At 36.5% G+C, this 27,120-nt stretch overlaps 3 protein-coding genes across 6 annotated transcripts; 2 read left to right on the forward strand and 1 right to left on the reverse strand.

Moving 5' to 3' along the window:
• Positions 1-173: 173 nt before the first annotated feature.
• Positions 174-4,083, forward strand: LOC145114542 (phosphoinositide phospholipase C 2-like). 4 transcript variants are annotated; one of them, XM_079050580.1, is made up of 10 exons: positions 175-484; positions 567-683; positions 716-1,042; positions 1,384-1,449; positions 1,537-1,607; positions 1,719-1,854; positions 1,945-2,137; positions 2,733-2,901; positions 3,423-3,603; positions 3,795-4,083. In XM_079050580.1, coding segments are annotated over exons 5-8 (384 nt in total). In that variant the 5' UTR covers positions 175-484; positions 567-683; positions 716-1,042; positions 1,384-1,449; positions 1,537-1,605; the 3' UTR covers positions 2,786-2,901; positions 3,423-3,603; positions 3,795-4,083. The 4 variants fall into 4 exon arrangements, with proteins under 4 accessions (XP_078906707.1, XP_078906706.1, XP_078906704.1 ...); XM_079050581.1 differs by having other exon boundaries at positions 174-484; positions 567-1,042; positions 1,945-2,160; XM_079050578.1 differs by having other exon boundaries at positions 567-1,042.
• Positions 4,084-7,545: 3,462 nt separating this feature from the next.
• LOC145114544 (uncharacterized) lies at positions 7,546-9,269 on the forward strand. The gene has a single exon (XM_079050582.1). The coding sequence runs from the start codon at positions 7,715-7,717 to the stop codon at positions 9,086-9,088; it is 1,374 nt and encodes a 457-aa protein (XP_078906708.1). The 5' UTR covers positions 7,546-7,714; the 3' UTR covers positions 9,089-9,269.
• Positions 9,270-10,616: 1,347 nt separating this feature from the next.
• Positions 10,617-12,933, reverse strand: LOC145114356 (uncharacterized). The gene is made up of 3 exons (XM_079050348.1): positions 12,529-12,933; positions 11,355-11,969; positions 10,617-10,643 (listed from the first exon to the last, which is right to left on the reverse strand). Exons 1-3 carry the CDS (start codon positions 12,931-12,933, stop codon positions 10,617-10,619), a joined length of 1,047 nt encoding a protein of 348 aa, XP_078906474.1.
• Between the last annotated feature and the right edge of the window lie 14,187 nt (positions 12,934-27,120).

The following is a 27,120-nucleotide window of genomic DNA, read 5'->3' on the forward strand; positions in this document are numbered from 1 at the left end:
ATATAGATTAAAGTTGTGCGCCATGAATAGTGAACTTGACAAGTGTTTGTCAGAAATGATCCCTTACCTATATGTTGTTGTATAAGGGTATTTTATGTAATTAATTTGTTTCTATGTACACGTGTTGATGATCGCTGTTGCTGTTGTGTGGCTGTATTTCATGTTTATCTTCCAGATCCTTCCGCATATCCGTCTGGCCTCTTTTGCTCACAGCAGCCAAGTAATCGAGAAGAGCTCCACTCCTCATCTTCTCTGCCAGATGAGTTTCGAAGGGGTTGATTGGTCATAAATTTTTTTTGTTTGCTACCCACCGTTACCGATTGAGAGGGAATGGGAAAGACGAACAGATTTTTTCCCACTAGGTGTTCGCTGAGTTTCCAGATAAAAGAAAATCAAAAATCAAAAACAAATCACCGGCTGTCTTCTGCTTTCCCTGCTTCGTTCCTTGCTACTTCAAGTTCGTGTTCTGCTTTTTTTCCCAAGGGTTTGTGTCAATTATGTTTTCGGTTCGTGTTTACATTACTCGATCCTTTTTTTTTTATTGATGCAAGCATCATGCGCATCAGGTTTCTCTGTAAACAAGGGCTCCGATAGGAGTGACGCAGAGGGGGTCTGCGGTGGAGTTTTGCTCGACGGAAGGTGAAGATGTGGATGCGACGGGGTTCGATCAGTTGGAAGAAAAGGTCTCCGACGGAGCCGGACAGAAGAAAAAGAGAAAAGGGAGTTGGTCTCGGTGATGATTGACGAACAGGGGTATGGAGATCGACACTCAGCGGCGGCAGTAGGCGGCTCCACCACTTCTTCCTCTTCTGTTTCGTTCGTCCGGCAGCAAACCCAGATGGAGAAAGCATGGTGGTTCCGTTGTGACACCGTGACGGGGGAGGCTGTTAGGACCGATAGAAAGAGGTGGGTTGTCATGGTGGTGGAGAGTTGAGACAATCGTCAGCTTTAATACAAATTTATTCAGATTGGAACTTCTGAACTCTAACTAGGGTTTTCTTCCAAGTTTCTCCATTTCAATTTCATCAGATCATATTCTAAGGTAATAAGTCAACCCAAAATTTCGCTCTATCATTACATATCTTTGTTTTGATCTCTCTGTTTATTTTAAGCTCAGTATGTTGCTCCAATCCGCTGATTTGATCAATTAATAGTTCGTATTCATGAATTCCACGAGTCAAACTCAAAGTTCGAACCCCTTTTGAACACCATTAATCGTTTTTTTTTTCGACTGCTGGTGTATGGTTTGAAGCTTAAGTATTAATAGATCTATGTTATTATTGAATCATCGTTAGTTATGATTGTTTTCTTAAGGTTTTGTTCAAAATATGAATGATTCGAAGTTAAAATATGAGATCTGATCGCCTTAATTTACTAATGCAGATGGAACACCATCATATTGCAATTCAGATTCCAGTCACAAATCACCATCTCCCAGAACTGGAAATGGTAAAAGCTTCAAAGCTGAAAAAACTCTGTTGTGATCGTTGTTGCTATTTCTCCAAACAATAACATAATGTTTCTGTTTATTTGCAGACCATTATAGACCTGCAAAGGTTGACCTTTGGAAAGACCCGATGAGTCCATCCAGGTGGAAGGAAGAACATGTAAGTCTGCTAAATTTTCTGACATATGTATATAAGTATATTGTCATATCAAGCCAATTTTCTATTTGAAATATGAGCCATTGTTCATTGATTCTTGGTTATGTTCTGTAGGACATTGACTGCTCCGGTTCCACTGAGTAACTGTTTAAGATCTATCAAGAATCATGCCTTCACTGCATCCGAATACCCTGTTGTAATTACCCTAGAAGACCACCTTACTCCAGATCTTCAGGCTAAAGTAGCTAAGGTGAGTAATTCTCTCATTGTTTCTCATATATAATTCTATTAAAAACTTAATCTTCATCTAAGTGTTTTATCCTTTGTGACTAAATTGTAGATGGTTACTGAAACATTTGGGGAAATGCTATTTACTCCTAAAAAAGAGAGTTTAGCAGAATTTCTGTCACCTGAATCTTTAAAAAGAAGGTTCATTATATCTACTAAACCTCCTAAAGAATACGTTAAAGCAAAAGAAGCTAAGCCAAGTGGAAACAGTTCACAGAAAGAGCAGGATTCATCTGTTGAAAAGGGTACTTTTGTAATTTTGTAAATGGTATTTATTCTTTACTGATGTGGCATTTCTCAAATGTTGGATTTCTTGACCCCATAATGCAAAGTCTTTCCAATGACTTTCTTCGTGCCATAAATACATAATTTAACCAGATTTTTTCAGTCTACAAAAAATGGTAGGTAAGTGTTTCTTTTTATCTGCGCAAATTACAAAAAAGGAAAAATCATTTTTACTTTAATTCTTTTCGGTCAAACCATTGAACATTTGTTTCAAATTAACCATTTTGACTGTTTATAAAATGTCAAAATAGATATTTGGAAAGAAAAAGTTCTCAAAACTTTTGGAAAGAAAAAGTTGTCACACACACCAAAATCTTTCGGTTTCTAACCGGTTGGTTGTCTAATCACCCTTTGATTTGTTTTATTTTTTTTATTAGTTTTTTTGTTTTTATATTGCAAAAAATAGCAATGTACTTAACCTCTATGCTCTAATGTTTACCGATAATAACAACATACTTAGAATTTTCAATCGCTTTTGTTAATGGACAACCTCTCATATTGTATCTTCTGTTTATCGCTTCAATAAACTCCTTATTGGGACTTTTTTGGTTGTAGGGCACTCTAAATATTATGAAGATTCAGGTTCTCAAACCGTTGGAATGATTTGATTACAGGGAGATTTTAATGTTGAATTTTTTCAAATATTAGTTATTATTTTGTTCTTCAACCAGATTGTGTTCGGATAATTTGATTTAAGGGCAGGGGCATAATCGAAAAGTTGATGGTAAACATCTATTCCTTTTTTCTATTTACAAGTGAATCCATAAAATTTATAGTTTTAGTTAAAAAATGACTTCTTTTGAAACAAATAAACAATTATTATATATTTATCTATTTTACTTACATGTTGCAAGGTTGATGCAATTGTTGGAAAGCCTCGGATGCCTTTAATATTTGCTTTAATTTAAAATCCATAGAAGCCATGAAGTTATTTCTGACGAATAATTGATTTATGATTCCCTTTTAGATGGGTCTCTGGATGTAATCTTTGGAACGATGATGTTATTTGTGGCTTGATTACTTTATTTTCGTTCACTATTACATAATCACTTTCTAAAACCAATTCAAACATCCCCTACACCATCCTGAAACTATCAAATGATTTACATTACCTAACAAGTTTTACAACTACTCATATAATAACAAAAAAAACAATCAAAAAAACATTGATTTACATTATCAATGTTGATTCTTTATTGATTTTGAAGGAAACAACAGTTCTAATTATCTTACTTTTTTTTCCAGGTCTTTCAAACTTTGCAAGTTTTACTTTCAATAGGAACACAAACATCACTACAAAAGAAATGAGTGTGCAGTATATCAGCTTCTGTATTCTTGGGTTCATAACTCGCATTTAATGAAGGTTTTGGAGAATGGACAGTTGTGGGTCCCACCATCTCCTGGACATAGAAAAACTTGGGAAGAAGTAACTGAACTTTTTTACTTTCCTCATTTGATAATTTTCACATTAGAGCAAATTATTATTGAGACATGATATAAGATGTGAACATGGTTAGATTAGGAACAATATATGAAACTTCTACAATTTTTTAGGTTGTGATTAGATTTTTTTCTTGCATTTGATACCTAATTTTGTTTTTTTTTTTTTGTGTGTAGATACTCACGGATTGATGACCGAGGCAATGGGGAGAAAACATCAATAGCCGATCTTCACGAACAGGGTATGCAGGATATTTAAATGCACATGTTAGCAATGAACTTTCATTGATTAGTTTAGAGTACTTTTAGAGTTCGTTTATTAGGATATTGTAATCCTAGGGTAATCGGTGTTGTATTGTAACTACAACTGGTGGATTGACATTAAGCAGTCTGCAGTGATTTAGGGATTGGTTGGTATGGACAATTTGAGCTTCTAATACCCCTCCCAACCCATTCTTTTTAATTACTTATTACTCTTGCCAATTAATATCAAGAAACACGTTCAGTCCAGATTTCCAACATGTAGAAACAACATTTTACACACAATCGACCAAAAAGAGTTAACACATCCGGACCCCGCAAAGCGGGGTCTCATCTAGTTGGATATAAAGAATAAGTAGGAAAATATTTAATTTCTCTATTAGAAAATCATAAAATATTTCAATTATTAATTATACAATGGCATGAAGCATTTCTTTGCTTTCTGATTAGATAACGTGCATAAAGTCACGAAGACTCGCAATTGTACATTTATTTTAAGAGCTATTTTTCCTAAAAAAAAAGCCACCTTAAGTTGATATGTTGGTATAAATGTAATTATAAATTATATAAAAGCTTGGATAATTGTAGAAAACATATATGTACATACATATACAATTATAAATTATATACAAAATCAATGTCTTCCGTCGTCAAAACACGTTATAGCGTACTATGTCTTTTAAACCTTGATATTTCACATTGTCGTCATGTCATGCCTCACATTATTTAAGACCTTAATTTCCCTATAAGAGTATCTTCCATCGTCGACTAATGTATAACTTTTTGTTTGGTTATATCATCATTCTCGTTACTTTGTCAAATAAAATATTATTAATTTAATTCATCTCCAGTTGACCATTTTTAAAAACCTTTTATGAAATTAACTAATTTACCCCCTAATTTATTAAATATTTTAAAAGTCCCCTCGTTTGTTAATTTAAACATATGATATTTACAAAATTAAAAAGTAGTTGACAATAGATTTAAATAAAAGCATTACAATAGTGAAATTAGAACAACATATTGCAATACATGAAATTAAAATAAAGATTACTAAATCTAGTGCCCATATTTTTCTTTTATTTAATTGCACAATATTTGATGACACTCGCAATATCTCATCTTTGGATCCTGTGGACAATAATACCAACAGTGTCTATTTTTCAGATTGACATGAAATGCCATAAACAAACAAAACTATATATATATATATATATATATATATATATATATATATATATATATATATATATATACCGGATGTTTTAAAAAAATAAAATAAAATAAAATAAAGTTATTACGTTTATAGTTATAAAAATAGAAAAACGATAAAAATATTATATGGACAATTACGAATTTAATATTTAATATTGATGGTTAAAATGATAAAAATTTGTTAGTCAAAATTATAAAGTTTTAATGGTTAAATCAAATAATAGGTAAAATGAAACATTACTAATTAAAATTTAAAGGGGTTACCGTTCACAAAGAAAATATAAATAAAATAAAATAAAATAATTGTGGTAAATATATATCTCAAAATGTCTTTTAGTAGAATCTAACATTTTTGTATTATTGAGTCAAAAAATAATTCATCCCAACAATAGTAAAACTAATTTTGAGGTTGATTTTTAGGGTTTTCGGAGTGGTGCCGAGACTGCCGAATGCCACATCAGCAAAATGGGAGGAAGAAGCTCGATAGAAGAAGAGAGGGAGAAGAGGAGGGTTGGTCTGCTGAGTGAGGGAGAAGGAAGGAGGAAGAAGCTCGACACATTTCTACCGAGTTGCCGAACCGAGCTCGGCATGCCGAGGGGTCAGCGCAGTGTTCGCCGAGGTCGCCGAGGGTATTGTCGAACCCACTCCGTCCGCTCTTAGTCTTTAACATTTCGGACGGCTTACATGTTATTCTATTTAATACTTGGTTTTCCAACCGTCAACTACGGTGTCTTGGATGGGATTCAAACTCGGGTCCTAAAGTGTTCACACCAATTAGAACATTAGACGATGATTTCATTCTAATACATGCAACATCCTAAATTTTTCTATTAAACAAATTAAATTACGAATGTAAATGTTATATTTTCTTAACCATATCTAACATACTTAATATCTATATAAAGACCAAAAAAAAATTAGGGAAAATTACATAAATTGCCCATCGTGCATGGGCCAAAACGCATGTTTAATCATTTTTTTTTAAATTAACTCGGACCGAAAGATCCCTCGTGTGGTTAAAAGTTGTAAATGTCATCATTCGTTAGTTTACATTTGCATGTTTCATCCCTTGTGAGAAAAGAAAATGATTATTCTACAATTTTTATATTTATTTTGGTTTTTTTTCTTACAATTATTTATAATATACAAAAGAAAATAAAACCCCCACCCACCTTATTTTTACCCCTTCCCTTCTAAACTCTATTTCCCCTAAATTCTTTAACAAACAAACACCACCGTCGGACCAACACCACAGCCTGACCACTGTCCACCACCGTTGACCACCATCGTCCACCACATTGTTCTCTTAGAAACACCGTCGACGACCCTTCTTCCCTTGTTCTTCTTCCCAACGGTCATAACCATATAAATCCCTTGTTTTTCTTCCTAAACGTAGAAACGTTGGTGATGGCAAGCTATGTAGTTTCCCTTGTTCTCCATAACCATATCTAAAAATCGAGCTATAAATGTGGGTTAAAACAGCTGTCGTAGATGGGTTAAACCAAATGTTGGTTAAACATCTCTGAAAATCGAGATTTATCTGTCAGCTAGGGTTTCGAGGTTATGTGGGTTGTCGAAGATGGAGCCGTCATTTCTACTTGTCATGTTTTACATCAATTTGTGCTAGGGTTTCCAGAGTTATATGTCTGATTTGTAAAAGAGATAAGAAGGTGGCTAAGCATATCTGCGATGGTGGTGCTTTGTCGGATCTGCAACTCGTCGACCGGCCGACAACTTGTTTGGATTTGCAACTTGTCGGCATCGTCCAGGTGGGTAGTGGTAGTGGGTGGCGATCTGAAAAAAGAGAGAAAGAAGAAGGTTGGTCTCGCCAGAGAAAGGAGGAGGGGCGCCAGAGAAAGGAGGATGAGTGTTTTTGTAGTTGTCGACAATGAATGTGAATGAAGGAGATAAAGAAGGAAACTAGGGAGAGGGGGAACGGGGAGGAGAGAGGGGTGGGATACTGATTTTTGTTTTTTTAATCTAAAAACTGATAAAGAAATAAAAGAAACCGCAAAAAGAAATTATTAAGAGATTAAGCGTTGAAGAAAATACAAACTCATTGACGGTCCGAATTAATTTTTAAAAATACAAAATAAACATATTTTTGACACATGGACGATAGATAAATGAATGTGAATGTTGTAATTTACACATAAAATTATCTCTAATCTCTATGAAAATTATGATAAATACAAATTCGACGGTTCGAATTAATTTTTAAAAATATAAAATAAACATATTTTTGACACCCGATGCACCATAGATAAACGAATGTGAATGTTGTAATTTACACATAAAACTATCTCCAATCTCTATGAAAATTATGATACGGTGTTTGATTTGATTTTGGATTCTATTCTAGTATTTCTACCGGTGATTAATTGGGTCAAACAGTATGGAAGTTCATGAAATGAAAGTATATGTTTTTAATAATTGTTCTAAGAACATAAAAGCCCGTAAATGGTGAGGCCCAAGTTTGAATTTTTTACAGTCGTTGTGACTTGTGAGTTGTGAGTTGTGACGTTGTGTGTTTCGTAATTGGCTATGCTTCAATGATTTGAAGGAGAAACCAGCCACGATCTAACTTCTAAGAACCCTAATTCTAATCTTCTCAATTGTTAATGGATTTTTTCAGATCCATATTAGCAGAGGATCCGGAGCCTGAAGCCCCAGATAGTTACGAAGAATCAGATGCGGATCCTAGGCAAAGTCAATCGCCAAAACAGCAAGAAACAGAAGGCGATGAAGACGATGATTCCAATTCGAATGTTAATTCATCGGAAGACGGTAGCGCCGCTGGTGGTGTTGGTGGTTTGTGGACCTTTGGAGATCTGGTGAAGACTTTAACGACCAAATCCGAATCAGTCTTCGAAACGTACCGTCGTGATCTGAAGGAATTTGGGACGGGTTTGAGGAAAGAGTCCGATTTGTTTCGTGAAGTGGCGAGCCGTGCCGTGAAGGAGTTACCGTCTTCCATTGAGGTCGGTACGTCGGCGATAGACGGGGTACTGAAATCAACGGCGGATATCATCGCACAAGGTAAGGAAGCTCTTCTTGCAGCTTCGGATATTGATGATTCTGATGCTTCTGAAAGACATACTTCTAGTGATCGCAGTGGTTTGCATTCGAAACGGTACAGCCGTTTCGATACGCAATTGAATGCGATTCAGAGTGATGTGCGAACTTACTGTGAAGATCCCGAGGATTTAGATGATTACAATAAGTGGAAATTAGGTTTTGTGTTTGGTGATAAGAAAGATGAAATTGAGATATTAGTTGGAGATAATGGAGCTTTGTCCGGAATCTATCCAAAGCTTGTTCCAAATGAGGTTGATGACGCAACGTTTTGGTATAGGTACTTCTTCAAGGTTCATAAGCTTAAACAGCAAGAGGATGTCAGAGCTAAGCTTGTAAAGAGATCATTATCAGTAGATGATGAAGAAGAATTGAGCTGGGATGTTGATGAAGAAGAAGAAGAAGAAGAAGAACAAGAACAGAAACAAACTGATCAATCAAAAACAAAAACCTCAAAAGGCGAAGATTTGCATAATGTTGGAAAGGAAGAGAGTCCTGCTGATGAATCCAAATCTCAAAGTTCCAAGATTGTTGATGAAGATAAGGAGATGAAAAGCAATGTGGTTAGTGTTGATAAGAAGATTATAGAGGAACCCAAAGCCAGTACTGGAAATGTGTTAACTGTAGAGAAAGCTGAATCAGTGGATGATCTCAAAGTTGACTCTGGAAAAGTCAAAGATAGTAAGGATAAACCAAACCAGCCTTCATTTCATGAGGAGGAAGATCTGGAGTGGGATGAGATTGAAGATGTTGAAAACAATGATACCAAAAAGGCCTCTCATTCTGATGCAGACACTCCAAACAAAGATGAGTTGCGCAAGCGGTTGAGTACTGCTGTAGATGAGGAGGATTTGAGTTGGGATATTGAAGAAGAAGAAGATGATGATGATGAGCCTGTAAAAACGACACGTAACAAGTGATGCATGCAAAAATTCAATCACCTAAGGTGTGTTTTTGCATGATATTGATAGATTTGTTGTAATTGTTTTACTTGGTTTTTGTTGGTCAAATATATTTCCTGTCGTTATAGGAAGCAGAAGCAGGCACTGTTATGTGAATTGCAATCGATTCTTGTTCATAATAATAATAACACTTTCCATATGTTGCCCAAATGGTCATTGAAGTTCATTGTTATGTGAATTGCATGGGTTGCAACCGTTGCATTGGGATCGTATATAAACTCATGTGGCCCTTGTGCCTTTCTTTTTGTGTGTTTTGTTTGTTTGTTTTTTTAGGGGTAGTGAAGGGAAAGAATGGAACAGGAAAAAATTGATTAGACAAAATTTACCTTTTCTCCCCTTAAAATGTATCACTCAGTCTGTGCCAACTTGAGAACATGACTTTCTTATTCCTTTCAACTAGAAAATATAGCCAATTAATTTTTTTTCCTTCCTTTTCATTTCAATCCTTTCTTTAATTTTAAAACTCGAGAAATGTTAATTATTTCAAACTAGGAAAAGGCCCGGGTCATTTGTTTTATAAAAAAATAAAGGGCGTTGTTGCTAATTTAGATTTAGACGGAGCACTTGTATTGCATTAAACATAGATCAAAGTTGCTAACATATTAACATGTTTATACAGATATTTCTACGTAGGGTAATATAGATAAACAACTGCTTCTAAGGATCACCACTAAGAGTTAATATGTACTTTCATTAGCCACAACCCGTGCATATACTCCTTCATCAAATCCTGAAACACTGACGTTTGAAAAAAAAATCAGTTTATGAAGTTAAACCATACATATACTTTCATTATGTTTATGTATCTCACAAAACATACCAAAAAGGAAAATTTTCTAAGCCTGCAAATTCTTGTTGAAATGGATTCTTAAACAAATCCATTGTTATCATAAACAATTCCATACACCTTTAATGAGATTTTCACATTAACCTACTAATGTTTGCAGCTATATTCACTAATCTGCCCAAATCAAAGGACATCCAGATATCAAACTGAAAGACAATTAGCAGCAAGTGTATTTTAGAAATGAACGATACCTCATTTTTTTAGTCTCAAAATCGTTAATACAAGCACAAAAGTATAAATTGAAAAAAAGAAACAAATACACAAACTTAAAACAATGATCATGAAGTCCTCAAAACAGTCGTGCAAGCCTCTGGAATCCAGTCATGTACACATGTACGCATCTACCACGCCCCTGTTACGCTTAACACTTTTACTCATTCCAAAATTGTACTCTACTCATACACAACACCTTTATCCATGTCGAAGGTGTAGAACGCAAATTATCAGGAAAATTATGAGGAATGTGAGCATGTGTCATCAGGTGGAAGCATTCTAAGTTTTCCAGGTAGTGTTATTATCCCCAACCTATTTCGGTATTTCCCAAATCATTAATGTAAGAAAGCTTGATTTAAAAAAAAAAAAAAAAAAATTTACTGTAAGATTTAAACTCACAATCTTTCAGAGTTGCGCCTAATACCATCAAAAAGGCAATGGATCATAGCATATCTGATATGAAAAATTATATCATCATCATGTTAGTAAAAAAGATCATACAATAGGGTAAAATGAAATAAAGGTGAATATACCAAATAATAAAACAACTGTCAGTGAAATCAATAAATATACCAAACCTTTTTGTGTGAAGGAACGATCGAGAAGACGGTAACCGAGAAGAAAGAAAATGAACCAAGGCTGGAAGAAGCGGTAGCTGAGTATTCGGGTGTACTGCTGGCAGGACTGGTTGCTGACGAACTGGCAGCATAATTTGGTTATGTTGCTGATGTTGCAGCTGTTGTTGTTGGGGGTTTGAGGGGCTCGGTGGGAGCGGGAGCAGTAGATGTGCAAGGTTCATGTCTCCGACTGGTTACTCACATGCACTGATAATATCATTAGTAACTTTTGAGAATAAAAAATATAAACCATACAAAAACATTCCCATAGCCAAGGCCGTTGACGTAAAAGAAGAGTATAATACGTCCCTAAGACCACTCCCATTGGTGACTTTTTTTTTTTGAACCGGCAAATATATTTATAACGGCTTAACTAGCAAGATGCTAGTATAGCAAAAGATTACAAAAAGTACATGACAATGAAAGGAAATAACTTAACAGTGTATCGCCACTTATATCCTCATCCGCATTTTAGTGGATAGTTACACCATAAATTCCAATCTAAGGCTCCCTTCTTTGCTCTATGTTTTATCCAAGTGAATAATACCGATTTAATATTATCCACTATCTTCGCCGGTTGACTTCTATGATTCCTGAAGACTCTTTCATTTCTTGTTTTCCATAGGCACAAAAGTGTCCCATATTTTATAGCATCAACTATTTTCTTTTCTTTTGTGTCATGTCCCCAACTGTTGTCCCCCACAAGAGCCTCACTGACTGTAGTACAGTCACTGATTGAATTCGAGACTCCACACCACTGTGTAACCGCCATCCACACTTCTTTCACCAACGGGCATGTTATGAGTAAATGATCTGCAGTCTCCTCCTTATTTTGGCACTCACCACATGTAACTGACTTAAATGTAACACCTCTTTTGTTTAGAGCCACCAATGATGGGATTCTATTTTGTTTTGCTCGCCATACAAAACATGAGACCTTTGTTGGAACAACTTTCGACCATGAGAATTCCCCATCAAAGATCTGATGGGATGCCCTGTCAAGTCTAATCCTCAACAAGGCTACCGAGAGATCCTCACCCTCAACAAAGTCTGAACCCCATCTGTCGTTTGTCATCCGTATAACATCTGTTGCTGCCAGCCCCATTTTCTCCATTGCTCCTAAGGCCTTGGCAATGTTTGACCATACACCCTTTAAAGATTTCTTTGCAAAACAATAAGTATAATTATTTTACAGCTTATGTAATGCACAAACTAGGCGAGCCCATAATTGTGACAGATCACTTTTAAGTTTCCATAACCATTTCGTCAACGGGGCGAAGTTAAGAGATCTTAGAGAGCCCAAGCCCATACCTCCCACCTGTTTTGGAGCTGTGATTTTTTCCCAGGAGATCCAATGTATACTCGATTTTTCCTCAGTCCCACCCCAAATAAAATGCCTTTGAATTTTCTCAAGTTCTTGGGTTACCCCCACTCCAAATAAAATGCCTTTGAATTTTCTCAAGTTCTTGGGTTACCCCCACTAGTGCAGCAAACAAAGATAAATAGTACGTGGGTAGGTTCCCAAGGACTGCTTTTGCTAGTGTTATCCGACCTCCAAAGCTTAATGTTTTTGACTTCCATAACAACAATTTAGACTTAAATTTATCTATTATAGGTTTCCATGCACTTTTTCGATTCATATTGTCACCCATAGGAACACCTAGATAAGTAAAAGGTAGGGTTGATGGTTCACAACCAAGCGGATCAGACCAATCACTTACCTCGCTGAAGTCACCTCTAATACCATACACTCGTGATTTGTTGAAGTTTACTTTTAATCCAGAAACCACGTGGAAGCACCTTAAAATTCTTGCTAAATTTGCAATGTTCCTTTGTGACCAATCTCCTAAAAATAGCGCATCATTTGCGTAGAACAGATGCGAGACATTAATATTGGAATTTGGAATTTTCACCCCATCAAATAATCCCCGTTCCACAGCTGAACTCATCATAACATGTAGTCCTTCCATTGCTAATATGAAAAGGAATGGGACCATTGGGTCGCCTTGCCTTACTCCTTTTGACATCACAAACTCCTTTGTTGGGGAGCCATTAACCAATACAGAAGCTTTCGATGATTCTAGACATCCCATTATCCATCTCCTCCATTCTTCACCGAAATTCATTTGTGTCATAATCGAGTCTAAGTACTCCCAATTGACAGAGTCAAAAGCTTTATTGAAATCCGCCTTAAATAATAGCATTTTTTTTCCACTTTTTTGGATCCACGAAACTAGTTCGTTGACCATAAGTGGTCCCTCCTATATGTTACGTCCTTCCAAAAAGGCGGATTGAACTTCATTAATACAACCCCCAATGTGTTTCTTCATACGATTAGCAATGATCTTCGCTATGATCTTGTAAAGAGCCCCAATAAGGTTGATGGGACGATAATCCTTGAGTGATGTTGGATCCTTCACCTTTGCCACCAAGGTTATAAATGATGAATTGCAACCGTTTGAGAATTTTCCCCACTTTTCAAAGTACTTTACAAATGCCACAATGTCATCTTTAATCAGGTCCCAATATTTCTTAAAGAACTTGAACGAGTACCCGTCTGGCCCATGTGCCTTTTCACTTCCACAAGAACAAACCGCAGTTTGTATTTCATCAACTCCAATCTCCGCTTCCATCAGATCACGAGCTTCTTAAGAAAAAATTTTAAATTTGGGATTTATCATCTTTGGTCTGGATCTCCATGTCTCTTTGAATTTTTCAGCAAAAAAGGAATGAACCTCCTTTTTTATTTGGCATGGGTTGGTAATCCAAGAACCGTCAACTGTCAGCCCATGCATTTGGTTCCTGCAGTTCCTATTGTTGATGTATCCATGGAAGAATTTTGTGTTCTCATCACTGTCAACTATCCATTTTATCCTTGACCTTTGTTTTAGATCCATCGTTGCTAGCTTTTGAAGTTCAACAATTTTACTGTGACAATTACTTCTTGTTTCCAGTTCATGAGGCATCAAGTCACGAGTTTCCGCCAAAGCATCAAGCTCCTCCAGCCTCATTTTCATTTCTTACATCTCTCCTGATTCTCTTGCATATTCCACATCCCTCCACTTCTTTATGCTTGTTTTAAGAAATCTCAGCTTCGCTGCCAAGAAGGAATCCGCCTCGCCATACCCTCGGAATTCATTCCACGCCTTAATCACCATCTCTTTAAATCCATCCCTAGCCATCCAAGAATTAAATAACTTGAACGGCTTTGGACCGAAATCCTCCTATATGGTGTTAAGGATGATCGGGCTATGGTTTGATAAATATCTAGGTAATACTGTGGCAGAGGAACCCGGAAAAGAATTGAGAAAGTTATCACAGACGAGGAACCGATCAAGCTTGATTAACTTCCTTCCTTCCTGCCGATAATATGTGAATTTGAATCCACCCATTTTTAGATCATGGAGGGAATTGTTGTTGATGAATTGATTGAAGTCATCCGCGCTGCTTGAACAAAATCGGGAATTTATGTTAGAAATATGGTTTAGTGGCACTTGGAAATCTAAGAATCGTGATAATCACTTTTAAATCGAAGTATTTGGGTGGTACTCCCAAATCCTCAATTGGATAAGACTCAGAGAAAATCAAAGAGAAAGAAAGAGAATGAGATGGTGTAATTTCGTGAGTACCAGAAAACTGACTAAAATTGGTTATAAACCTTCCTTGTCTGAAAAACTTTCAAAACTGTCATATAACAGTTTTTCTCAACAGTCAAAACTGTCATAAATCCGGGTTTTGTATAAGGATTAATGCAAAGTAAAAAACGGATCAAATATTCAAATTTTGGATTTTCTAATGCATTTTTAATACAACAATATAACCCGCTCCCAGGGGCGCTGCCCCCGGACCCCCGTTCGTTTAGGGGCTTCGCCCCTAAATGACAGTATACTTTGATACTTGATCAAACTTAAAAAAGTGTGTACTCCATACCTTCCTTACTTGTTTAATATTTATTAAGATCATTTTTAGTCAAAAAAGTAATCCCATTACACTTAAATAACATTGATGATAACAAATCACCAACAATTTATTCTTTCAGTCTGTCTACGTACCACATTAAAGTCACCCATAATGATCCATCTTGCGTTCCTGTTAGTCTTCAACATAGAGAGATCGTCCCATAGTTTCTTTTTCAGGGCTGGCGCCAGTGGAGCATAGACATTCATTATCGCAAGTTCGTCACCACCATCGCCCCATCTACCAAATACAATTAGAAAGAATCTAGAACGAATTGATTCCGTCGCAGTGAATTGTTGACTATCCCACATGGTAAGTAAACCACCATACCTGCCTGTTGCTTCTACAATTTCAAAATCACAGTTACTATTCCCCCAACAATCACGAATTTTTATAGAGGAAGATGTGGTTACCCCCAATTCAGTTTCCTGTAAGCAAGCAATTGAAATTATATGTGTTCTTCGAAGAGTGCTTACCCATTCTTGCTTGTAATCTTCGCCTAATCCTCTTATATTTAAGGATAAAAAAATTGCCTTTAGTTGGTTGGGTTGATAATTAAATAAAAATGAAAAGGGTATCCAAAAAGCAATAATATGACCGACGGTGTTGGTGCAGCAAACATTAGTCGGTTGATTTATTTCGAATACTTCCATTATTATCATCTTTATTTATTATCAAACAAGTTTTATAAATCACAAATATGTTTTATTTTTTTGAAAATAAAAAAAAATACACTTCAATTTCTCTACAAATAGAGACTAATAATGATGTATTTTTTTTTATTATTTCTTAATATTAATTTTTAGGTTGGTCTAAGTTGCTAATGAGAGTAAAAGTTTAGTTTGGTTGGGTTATATAGATGGAAAAGAGGGAAATTAATATTTTAATAGATAGTTGGGTTGGTTTTAGTTGTGAATGAGAGTAGTCTAAGAGAGCAAAGTGTAATTTGTCCGAAAGAGGAGAACCAACCAGGAAGATTGACCCAGCTAGGCTTTTTCTCGAACACCTGGGGTGCGAAATCAAAATTTAAGATAGATGTGGCCTTCATCTACCAGGTAATTGTTTATTTCTCAGAAAAACATAACGTATGAAAATTCAAACAGATTGTACACCGTTTTAAGTTGAAAGGATGAAATTATAGTGCCTAAGAGCAACTCCAACCATTCCACTAAAAATATCACTAAATTGGTGTATTTTTAACACCAAAACTTTTTTCTACCCCAACCATACACTAAAAATTTACACTAAAACATATTTTCATATTATAATATAGAATAAAATAATTATTAAAGTTGTAAAAGTTATAAAACTAACCAAAATAGTATTAAACAATTCAAAAAGATGTTTTTGTGTGATGAATAGTATTACACCAAATATAGAGGCCACTATTTAATCCCACCATTTTCGTGTTGAGTTTAGTGGTCCATTGGAACACATTTTCACACCAAAACACTATGTTTGTGTATCCATTGGAGTTGGTCTAAGCATGGGTACAAAAACTTACGTCGACATCTGATAGGTTTTTCGGTAGTGTTGGTTGAGGTATTTCCATCCATGGTTTCCACTAACGTTGTTGCTACAGAAAACAATAAATGGAACAATTACATTCAACAATTGACACAACAACAAAAAAGGCGAAAGAACCCTAAATCAAAGTAACTATACAACACAGTAGAAACAGAAATTAAACAACAAAAAGCTGAAGAAGATAGCGATGAAGAACAAAGAAGCAGAAGAAACGATCTGATAATACCCAATATCGGAGAAGATTAAAGCTTTCTTTAATATTGAACAACACAAATACAGAGTAGTGGAGAAAAAATTCCAAAAAGCGTCACAAAGGTAACAGAAACAACGACAACCTCAGAAACCTAGCAAACCAACATAGTTCTTTCCGATTGGGAACTCTTTTATGTTTGATAACAGTAATGGCCACAGGTTGTACGCATCGTCTGCAAGTGGTTGGTTTTTCTTCTGTTTGCTTGCTTGTTAATTTTATTTAAAACCCAAAAGCAGTCGTCAAGTGGAAAACATGGATAGGCGGTGGAGGAAGGAAGGTCATTGGAGGAGAATGGCGGCAAATCATCAGGAACATAACACGTATGAACCAAAGCCAAAAGTTTTGCAACGACGACCCCCAAAAAAGTCGGCATTAACCAAAAGAAGCACGGAGGAGGAAGAAGAAGCAAAACCCAAACATAGGGTCAGAAGTCTGTTAAACCGGGTGATCACGTTACCAACATATCGCGTTAAAGTACAGGGACCGGAGGAGCTAAATCCCAAAAAATTGGTGGCCAAACTCTGAACCCAAAAACTTTCTTGTTCAAACCTCCCATGCTCTTTAATATATACTAGGAAAGAGCTCATGCTTCGCATGGGTTGGAAATAATTTAAAATTTCATAAAAAAAATTGGTTGAAAATAATTTAAAGTTTTCTAAAAAAAAATTGGCACAAAAGTGACAGTTTCCAAAAACATGTAACGAAGAAATCCAAGAGTGTACAGTATGGTTGACTACCCATTGACCAAGGAAGGGCCAAATGTGTAATAACCACAATATATTGTGCGGAAAAAGTATGTGCAAAAAAAGTATCGAAATAGAACAATGTTGGAAAAGGAAGGGACCAAATTGACAATTAAACATACTTCTGTGGGTGGAGATTGTAGTGGTAAAAATTGAAGGGATGTAAACTATAAAGCCCCTAAAGAGTGGTGGCCGAAACCTAAAATTCTAAAATTTACTGTTGAAACAGGTCATGCGCTTTAATATATATATATATATATATATATATATATATATATATATATATATATATATATATATATATATATAGAGAGAGAGAGAGAGAGAGAGAGAGAGAGAGAGAGATTGTATTGTGTCTATGTAGCGATTGGACAAAAACGCTCAACTGTGGCACAATTAGTTCAAATTCTTTCAGAAGCGAATGTTATGGAATATTCCATTCTTGTAACAGCCACCACTTCAGATCCTGCTCCTCTGCAATTTATGGCCCCATATTCTGGCTGTGCCATGGGGGAATATTTCTACGATAATGGAATGCACACATTAATAATCTATGATGATCTTAGTAAACAGGCAGTGACATATCGACAAATGTCATTATTGTAATATATATATAATGATTGCCTTTACATTTATAGTATGGTTAGTAATATTATTTCTTATGTTGCTTGGAGGTTTTCGAAGATAATTGCAATAATAAAACAATTTTATATATTGTAATGAGATGTTCTATATGAATGATAAATATTTCTACAATATATATAGATACCAAATGAGCGAAATGGATTTAGATCACACCTATTGTAACATCCGAACTTTCAGGTATATTATTGTGTGTTTAATTTTGAGATTTATGGAGTGACTCGGCGAGTTGTGAGTCCAACTCGTCGAGTAGAGTCGAGTTGTCCGCGTGGGATTAATGAATGGACTCGACGAGTCAGAGAGCCGACTCGCCGAGTAGGTGCTGGGCAGAGAAACCCTAATTTCTCGGGGTTAGGGCCTATATAAGGGAACTTATGCCCCAATTTCTGCCTCACCAGCTGCCTAACCCTTCTGTGTGAAACCCTAAATGAGTGTAGTGAGCTAAGATAGTCTCCAAGCTAACCTTGAAGGATTTTAGTGCATCTTTGAGGAGGAAGAAGAGTATGTTCAGCAAGAACAAGAAGGAGTTGTTGGGGTTCAGGCCATTTCGTCCAGAGCTTCATGAGGAAGGTAAAAAGCTTGAATCTTTCCCCTTTATTTGGTTAGATCTCATGAGTTGAGAAGTTAGGGTTTTCATCTCATATTATTTGGGACTTCGAGAATACTAAGTTATCTATACTTTAAACCTCAGATATGGATCTTGTGAGGTCCCTAGAGCCCAAAAGTACCAACTTTATTCATCCATATGAGGATTATGGTGTTTAACACCTTATAAGAACATGTATTGGTAGATTGGAGCAAAACCACTATGCATGAGTCTAAAGGTCGAAGCTTTACGTGACAATCGAGCCTTAGGATGGAAGATCTAGTGTTTGGAGTGATAGATCTGCCTTAAGTCGTCTGAATGAGAAATCAGATCGAAGGGACTCGTCGAGTCCATGGCCTGACTCGACGAGTCGATGAGGGTTTGTCCCGATGAGCTTGATCATGCGATAACTCGGCGAGTTGGGTGTCAACTCGATGAGCTGGTGGACCTTCGTGAGACTTATGAGGAAACGAGTAGACTCAACGAGTCACATGGGTGCACTCGGCGAGTCGGGTCAAACATGGACTGTTGACTCGAGTTTGACTTCTGTTGACTTTAGGGTTGGGTCAATCATGAGTAATGGAGACCATGGAGGGATAAAATGGTCTTTTATCCACTTCAAGAGTTAGAGAGAGAAAGAATAGCCTTCGGTTATTAGAGTCGTGTAAAGAGTATTAATTAGAGGTATTCATCCTTTGTGATAGGCGGAGGCTAGTTCGAGCTTCGGGTACGAGGTTATTTGCTTGCTTGCTTGCAAGGCGAGTCTTCTCACTATACTTACCCTGAGTGGTATCTTTGTGTGATTGAGATATCTTATGTGCTTACATTGTGTATTGTGATATCCTGCATTATTTCTTTGTGATTTATGTTGTGTATTATTCAGAGCTTACAGAGTTAGGACCGAAGGGTCCATCAGAGTTGTGGGACTGGAGGGTCCCATAGAGATACATTGAACGGAGGGTCTTATGGTGTTATAGCCTCGAGTGGCTAATGTGATGTGTGTGGTATTTTGAGGAACTCACTAAGCTTCGTGCTAACCGTGTTGTGTGTTATGTGTTTCAGGTTTTTTCGGGATCACGGGAAGGCACCGACTTGATTGTACACACCAGTGAAAGAGTTATGTTTTGAGGATCCTGGATTTTAATCAAACAATTATGGAGTTCCGATTTGTAAATTAAATAAATGAGATTTTTGTGAAATGTGTTATGAGAATTATATGATTTTAAATGAAATATTTGTTTAAAAATTTACGGTGTTACACCTACCTTTCGCATTGTGGATTAGGCCATATAAACAAACAATGCATATCCAAACTACATGAAGATGGAGTTTTGGACTTGTTGATTATGTAAGAAGTGTAAATATTGTTTACTTAGAGCAATATGGCTAGAGATTTGCTTGGTCTCATGCATATAGTGATGTATGTGAACCATACAATACATCTTACAAAAGAGGGTATAAATTATTTGCAAACATTTATCGGTGATGTCAACAAATATTGTTATATCTACATACTAAACATAAACATGAAACTTACAAGACGGTTAATGCTCTTCAATTTGATCCAGGAGACTAATACATAGAATGAAGATTTGACGACTATTTGAAAATCTTTGGAATTATTTTGCAATCAAGCTCCTCCTAGAATGCCTTAGTAGAATGTCATGTTCGAAAGGAGAAACCATAACGTGTTAGACATGGAATTGCCAATGATGTATCACATCAACCTTCCATTATCATTTTGGGGCTACACATTTGAAATAGTTGTTGAGTTTTTTGCTACATGAATGAATAATGTTCTCTCATCCCACATTGGTATAAGATGCAAGTTTGGGTAGTCTCGAAGCTTATAAAAGGATACCAACGCTTTGGTTTCAATATATCACAATTAATATGCTTCAAGTGTTTCATTTTTTCTATTATTTTTCTTATTTTAGACAGTAGAAAATTGTTAGTCAAAACTTTGGAGGGTATGGGTGTTTCTATAATATAATGAATCCTTCTCTCTTGAAGCACATGGTTTTTCTCCGGTTTTGGAGTTTTCCATGTATATCTTTCTCTATCTAAGCCCATGGTTTTTCTACAACTTTTTGGTACGATGTTTGGATAGGAGATACACCTTTTAAAGATCGTATTCCCTGAGTTTTTGCTCTTGAAACAACTCGTTTTTGTATTGTGGCGGACTGGCAAGGGACATACAGTTGGATGGTGGTAGTTGAGAAGAAGAGTTCAAAGAGGCGTTTGGTAGACTTAACTCACATACCTGATGCATGTTGTTGCGGATGTAACCTTACTTCCGAGACATGATACTTGGTCTTGGAGTCTCAATAGTTGTGGGCTTTTCATTGTTAGTGAGGTTTGAGTTAGGTTGGACGATTTCTTCTTACACACAACTTATAAGGTTACGAGATGGAATAATAACATTCCTCGTAAAGTAAAATATATTTATGTGGCACCTTAGATTATATCGTCTTCCAGGTAGATAGAAATTGGTTGATAAGGGAATCAATGTCCGTTCTATTTTGTGTTATGTGTGTCTCAATGATCAAGATGATATTTTTCATTTGTTTATGAAGTATGAGGTAGCTACGAGAATACATGGTGCTATTTTCATATGGTTAGATATTGTTAACCCGATGAATAACTTTGTTTTTTTATTTGCTTCTGAAGTATTGTTGCATTGGTTTTGAATTGGAACAAGAAGGTTATGGTAGAAACAATAGTCAATGCTACTATTTGGATGTTATGGTGCTTTAGATTTGTTAGAATTTGGGGTCTGGGAATATCAATATACTTTGATAATATATAGGATTGTGATTGCAATTAGGGGCGGACGAAGGATTTCACAGTAGGGGTTGCACGGGAAAGTTAGGGGTTGCACGGTAGTAGAAAAAATAAAAATTTCGAAATTTTTCGAAATTTTTTCCACTGCGGCCGGAAAAGTTAGGGTTGTCGGTGCCACCATGGACCTCCTTGATGAATCTTAGAATCAAGTATGAATCAAATCAGAGTTAAAATCAATGAAGATTGAACACACAAAGTAAATAAGATCTGGTTTCTGCTCATTTATGCTTTCAACTTTTACAGAGAAAAATAGACAGGTTCTTTAAAGGATTCTTGTCTAACTCTAGTAAAGTTCCCTATTTATAGGAACAGTGAAAGCATACAAAAAATACTAAGGCATTGACACTTAAGCTTCGTACGAAATACACCTCAGTAAATAAACTTAACAAACATACGAAGGGAACAAAAGACTTCGACATATTACAACTAAATTGGATCCTTACAATCTCCCCCTTTGTAATAATGTCGACCTTCGTCAGTTCAAGAGTATCTGTATAACATACAACATTACCCTTCGAATCTCAGTGTACCATGAGATAATTTTCTTCAGCTCCTTCTTGTCTCCTTCATTATTTTTCTTGCAGCTATTCATACGAACAATGAAATTCGTATATTGGGATGTTGTGTATCTTTCCACTTCGGAAGCTTGAAATAAGAATCTTTTGGCCTTCCCATTTTTATCTTTCCCAGCAAAGACCAAGCCAAACGGCTTCAAACAAATTTCCCCGTCTGCATACTTCTTCAACTCAGGTTGAGTTAAAGGAAGTTCCATTGACACTTTCACTTTCAATCCCTTTGCTGTAGCTAACTCAACATCAGTGAGAGCTAAACACTCATAGTAGTTGTCAATGAAAATATTGATGTGAGCAAGCCCAAGACGAAAAACTTCAGGATCAGTTTCTCGTAGATATGAAGCATCTTTATCCTTCAACAATAATGCAACTTGTATCAGATCATACAAGTTCATCAAAGGAAAATCTGCCACTGAGAAATCACAAACTTGACCATTTGCCCTCGAAACAAAGAAGCGATGATTCTGCATCATATTTTCTAATAACACATACCTCTTAATACTTATCACCTTCTTTATCTTCACGAGTGACCAAATTTCTTCTGGAAGCTTTCCAAGTACAGCATGAAACCTGGTTTTCATGTATGTGAACTCATCATCATTGTCAAACTTCTCAGCAATTTTATACTGAGCCATGATGAACATCATCTCGTTAACAGGGAAATCCAGTTGATTCATGTCTGAGTTGACCACAACATAACTCTGCTTCAGCTTCTTCTCAAAAGCATACATACGATTATATGCAACTTTCGACTCTATCGTTTCATAGTTGTAATGCTTCGAAGGATCACCCTTGTTCATTCCAGGTGGGTCGTTTGCACAAAGTCACATTATGCTTTGCACTATTCTTAACTTTTCAACCTCAGCCTCTGCTTCAGCTTTCTTCTCCTCTTTCGATTTTTCGATCAAAATTGTTTTGCCTTTGTCTTTGATCGAAGAACCACCAACATCTTCTTTAGGCTTTGAACTAATACCACCTTCCCCAATCATAATTCCTTTAGAAATTGGCTTTATGAGAATTGGTACCGTAATAACAATTGTTGAAGTAACTGGCCCAACAGTTGAAATGAATAGTTTTGTTGTTGGAATCTTCGAAGCAAATACCGTTCCAACAAACTTTGCATCTGCATGCGAATCTTCACCACCAGCCTTCGTACCACCAACTTTCTTCTCTCCCCCTTGCACCCCTGTGGAAACAGGTGGGGCATCCGTTGGTAGAAGGCTTGAAATTCTGGAAAGAGGAGCCAATTGCTTGTGTAGAATGGCTTCGAAATGGGTGAACTTCTGAGACAAAAATTTCAGAGTAATCAACGAAGATGAAACTGACTTCACAGTTAAATCTTTCAACTCCTTCAACAGTTTGAGCACTTCTACAAAATTTTGATTCTCCGTTGTAGAAAGTTGAGTAAGTTGAGGACTCAAACTTTCGTACAACTTGACATATTTGTTAACATCATCACAAATAATGTCAACTTTCTGATTTATGGAAGCATAATCCCTTTGCACAATTGCAATCTCTTTTTGCATATCCTCACAAAGCTCCTAGAGTTGCAAATTCACATCTTCTCTGACTTTCTTTACATCGTAAACGAATAACACATGTCGTTCCTTCACCAAAATTTTGAATTCTTTCACCTCCCCTCTAAACATCGAAGTTAGAGAATTCATCCTTAACTCATCATTCTGATCATTGTGATCAACCTTCTCCAAGAGTCTAGAATCCGAGTCTCTAACCATCCCAGACACTTTACTCACCACCTTTGCTTCGAATGTTTGCAACATACTATCAACTTCCATACTGGACACAGACGAAATACCCCCATATCTGCTTGAGATTGAAGAATAGAATTCAATTTCTTATTCAGAATCTTGAATTGTTTCATCGTCATCAACATATGATCAGGAAAGTGGTCTTCTTCATCATCAAACTCCAAGTCTTCAAACATTACTCCAAAGCCTTCGTTGCCATTATCAGTGTCAACAACAGGTGAATCTTTAACAGGTGAATCGATTTTGGGTGGATCAGTGGATTGAGAGGAAAAAAGAGTGGTAAAAGGTTGATGAAGAATGTTTTCAAAGGTAGGTGAATGGGTAGTATTCGGAACAATAAAAGGAGGTAATGAAACGAAAGTATCCTTTATCGAAGATACAGGATTACCTTGAGTTGTAGCACCAGCCTCTTTGTTAGACTCTCCTTCACCCATATTGACATCTACAACCGTATCAGATACGTGTGTAAGAATGCCTGAAGTTCGAACCTCCTCAGTATTTGATTCAAATAACGAAACTTCAGGTGGTATGACAGTAGTCTTCTCAGGAGTAGAAAGGGATTGAAAAATATTTGTTTCTGGTGTTTCTAGAACTATCTCTTCTTCGGACGACTCCTCTTGGATGACCAACTTTCGTTGATTTTTCTTCTTCTTTGAAATATGTTTTTCCACGTCTTCAGCTCTACGTTTCTTAGACAAAGGCGAAACTGGAGCTGGAACCTCACGAAAAATTACTCCTTGATGAGGAAGTTGTGGTTTACGAACATTTGAAGGAAAAGATTTGAACGAACCATCTGAAGATTTTCGTGAACCCTGAGTCCTCTTCTTTAATCTTCGAAAAACACCAGATTTGGAAGGAATTTTCCCCTTAACTAGAGTATCATCAACAAGTTCCACTGGCTTGATGACAATAGTCAAAACATTTACTTCTGGCTTTTCAGGCTTCTTTGGAGACTTCGTAGATTCATGCACATGCCTCTCAGGAGACTTCTTAGATTCGTTCACTATCTTCTCAGGTGTAGCCTTTGCATCCTTCTTAGAACGTTTAGGTTTATTCGAAGGATCAGCCTCTTCTTTCGACAATAACCTTCCAGTCTCAACATCAGGATTGATTGTTTTCAAGTACTCAATCAACACTGAATTTGTTGGCTCAACCCTCTTTAACATTGCACCAGGAATCCTGGAAATGTGTGTGAACACTTCTATATCATCCGAAACTTCCTTTGGGAAGTGATACTTCATAAATTCAGCTTTTTCTTCATCATTCGGCACCGCAATCCCTTCTTTTTCATAAAAATGAGCAAGGATCAAACTCCAGTACCTTGCACACGAAATGCCTTGAACCACATTCGTGTTTTTGACACTCTTCTGGAATTCCTTCCACAATTGTGTAGAGTAGTCGACAGAAAGATCATAGTATAATCCAGCCACCATCGCATAAACCTCCATGCGACCCTTGTCTAAACCAACACTTCGACCAGTCAAGCATCGAAGAAAAATTCCAAACAAGAAATTCCAAACAGTTGGAAAAGTTGACTTCTTGAAATCACTGATCTTCGTGAGTGGGGGTTGATTACCCATCTCATTAAACATATGAACAACTTGGGCATAAGTAAGATCAGTAACAAGTTGAGAATTGGGAATATCAAGAATCTGACAAAAGATCTTCTTAGACAAACGTATCTTCTTGTCAATCACCAGTTGAAAAGTGATGATATCCATGGCTTTACTATACGTCACAATAGATCCTGCCTGTGAAAGCCAAGAGAGAGGAACTGCAAATAAGTTGAACGTCGCCTTCGAAAGAACATAACTCTTCAATGCGATGATTAACATCTTCAACTCTTCAGGATATAGAGACACATCCCCTTCCACTTGATAATTGGTGCTTTGAATCTTCATTAGCGGTTGAGAAGTGATGTCTTCAGTTGTTCGGGAAGCAGAATCAGCACCAGCCATGATTAGGGTTTTGAAGCTTTGAAGAACAGAGAGAATTTGGGAATTTTCTTTTGTGAGCGTAAAGAGATAAAGAACCCATAAATACCCTTTTTATATGTAACCTTGAAATTTGAATTGAACGCGGGATGATCATTAATTGAGATCTGACGTGGCACCTAGAAACTCGCACAGTCTGCCGATAAAGTTTCCATGCGTCAAAAAGTAACTGTCAACTCGCCTTGAAACCTGTACTGAATACAAAACGTCTCATCAGACAGTCTGTTCGTGTCACCTCAAAGAATAGTGACCGTCAACAACCTTAGGATGGAGGGTAAGCTCTTTCGTCTTTGGGTTTAGAGACGAAGTCATGTGCTAGACTGTCAAAATCATCAGCCTGAGTTGGTATTACTCAGAACCTCAAGGATTTCGTGTGTGCAGTGTTTTCAAAGAAAAGATTAGAAGCAAATTAACGAAAATTTGGATCTGTGATGTCAAAAATTTCGACACAAAGGCAGAGAAACCCCGGGCAAAGGTTACTTCGTTAATTATCAAGAGAGATAATCAACTGCTTGTGTATGTTCCCGTGAATTACAATCGAGTACTTATTGAGAAGTATCGAAGGGCTTCTTTTGAAAGGCTTATTGGGTGGTTTTCAATTTCGTTACATATCAACCTAAACATAAGGTGAGTAATTGTAACTGAAATCACTTGTTTGACCAGTGTAGTCAGTGACAAGTATGCTTTGAATTATTTTGAAAGTGACTTCGAAAGCAGATGAAACTCACACGGAAATCATATTCATATAAAAAAAATTTGTACTGGATCCTGTTGGGTAACAAACATCATGGGCTTCGATAGTTTGATCAAGATCACTCATGAGAAATGAATATGATTTGGATTTTCGTTAAAAATGATACAGAAACAAATGTTTCGTTAAAACTGGAACTTAGTTCCCCATCAATTCCTTACGAAGACAGATGTTTGGGTTTCACTTCCATCACGGCCTCATGATGTCAGATCATTAACACAGAAGTTTGATATGCCTAAGTCATGATTGGTTTGATCAATGACCTCTCGGACATATGTCATTGTGTGTGAAATGTGTTAGAACTTTGTGATGAAAAAGATTGGTTTTGAGAAACGAATTATACCTATGTTATTTTCGGACAAAACATATAACTCTTAACTCATTAGAGAAGAGTAAGGTAGCTCAATTGACTAATGTGAATATAAGCCTGACTTGGGAAGAAATTTTCGTATGAAAAATTTCATTAAGGCTTTCGTAAACACACATTAAGTCTACAGAGGCTTGGGTCGACATGCTGCAGCATGCTTCTAGGGACAGTCTAACTAGTACATGCTTGTTGAGATTGTACCTTCCCTTAGAAACACAAGCATGACCGTTGAAAAATTTTCGTGTGATCTGTACAAAGGAAAAACAAAGAAAATAACAAAAATCTTTTTGATATTTTTGATTTTTCTA

This window comes from Lactuca virosa, chromosome 5 (assembly GCF_052849685.1).
Source record: "Lactuca virosa cultivar CGN04683 chromosome 5, Lactuca_virosa_CGN04683_v6, whole genome shotgun sequence".
Classification (NCBI taxonomy): Eukaryota; Viridiplantae; Streptophyta; class Magnoliopsida; order Asterales; family Asteraceae; genus Lactuca; species Lactuca virosa.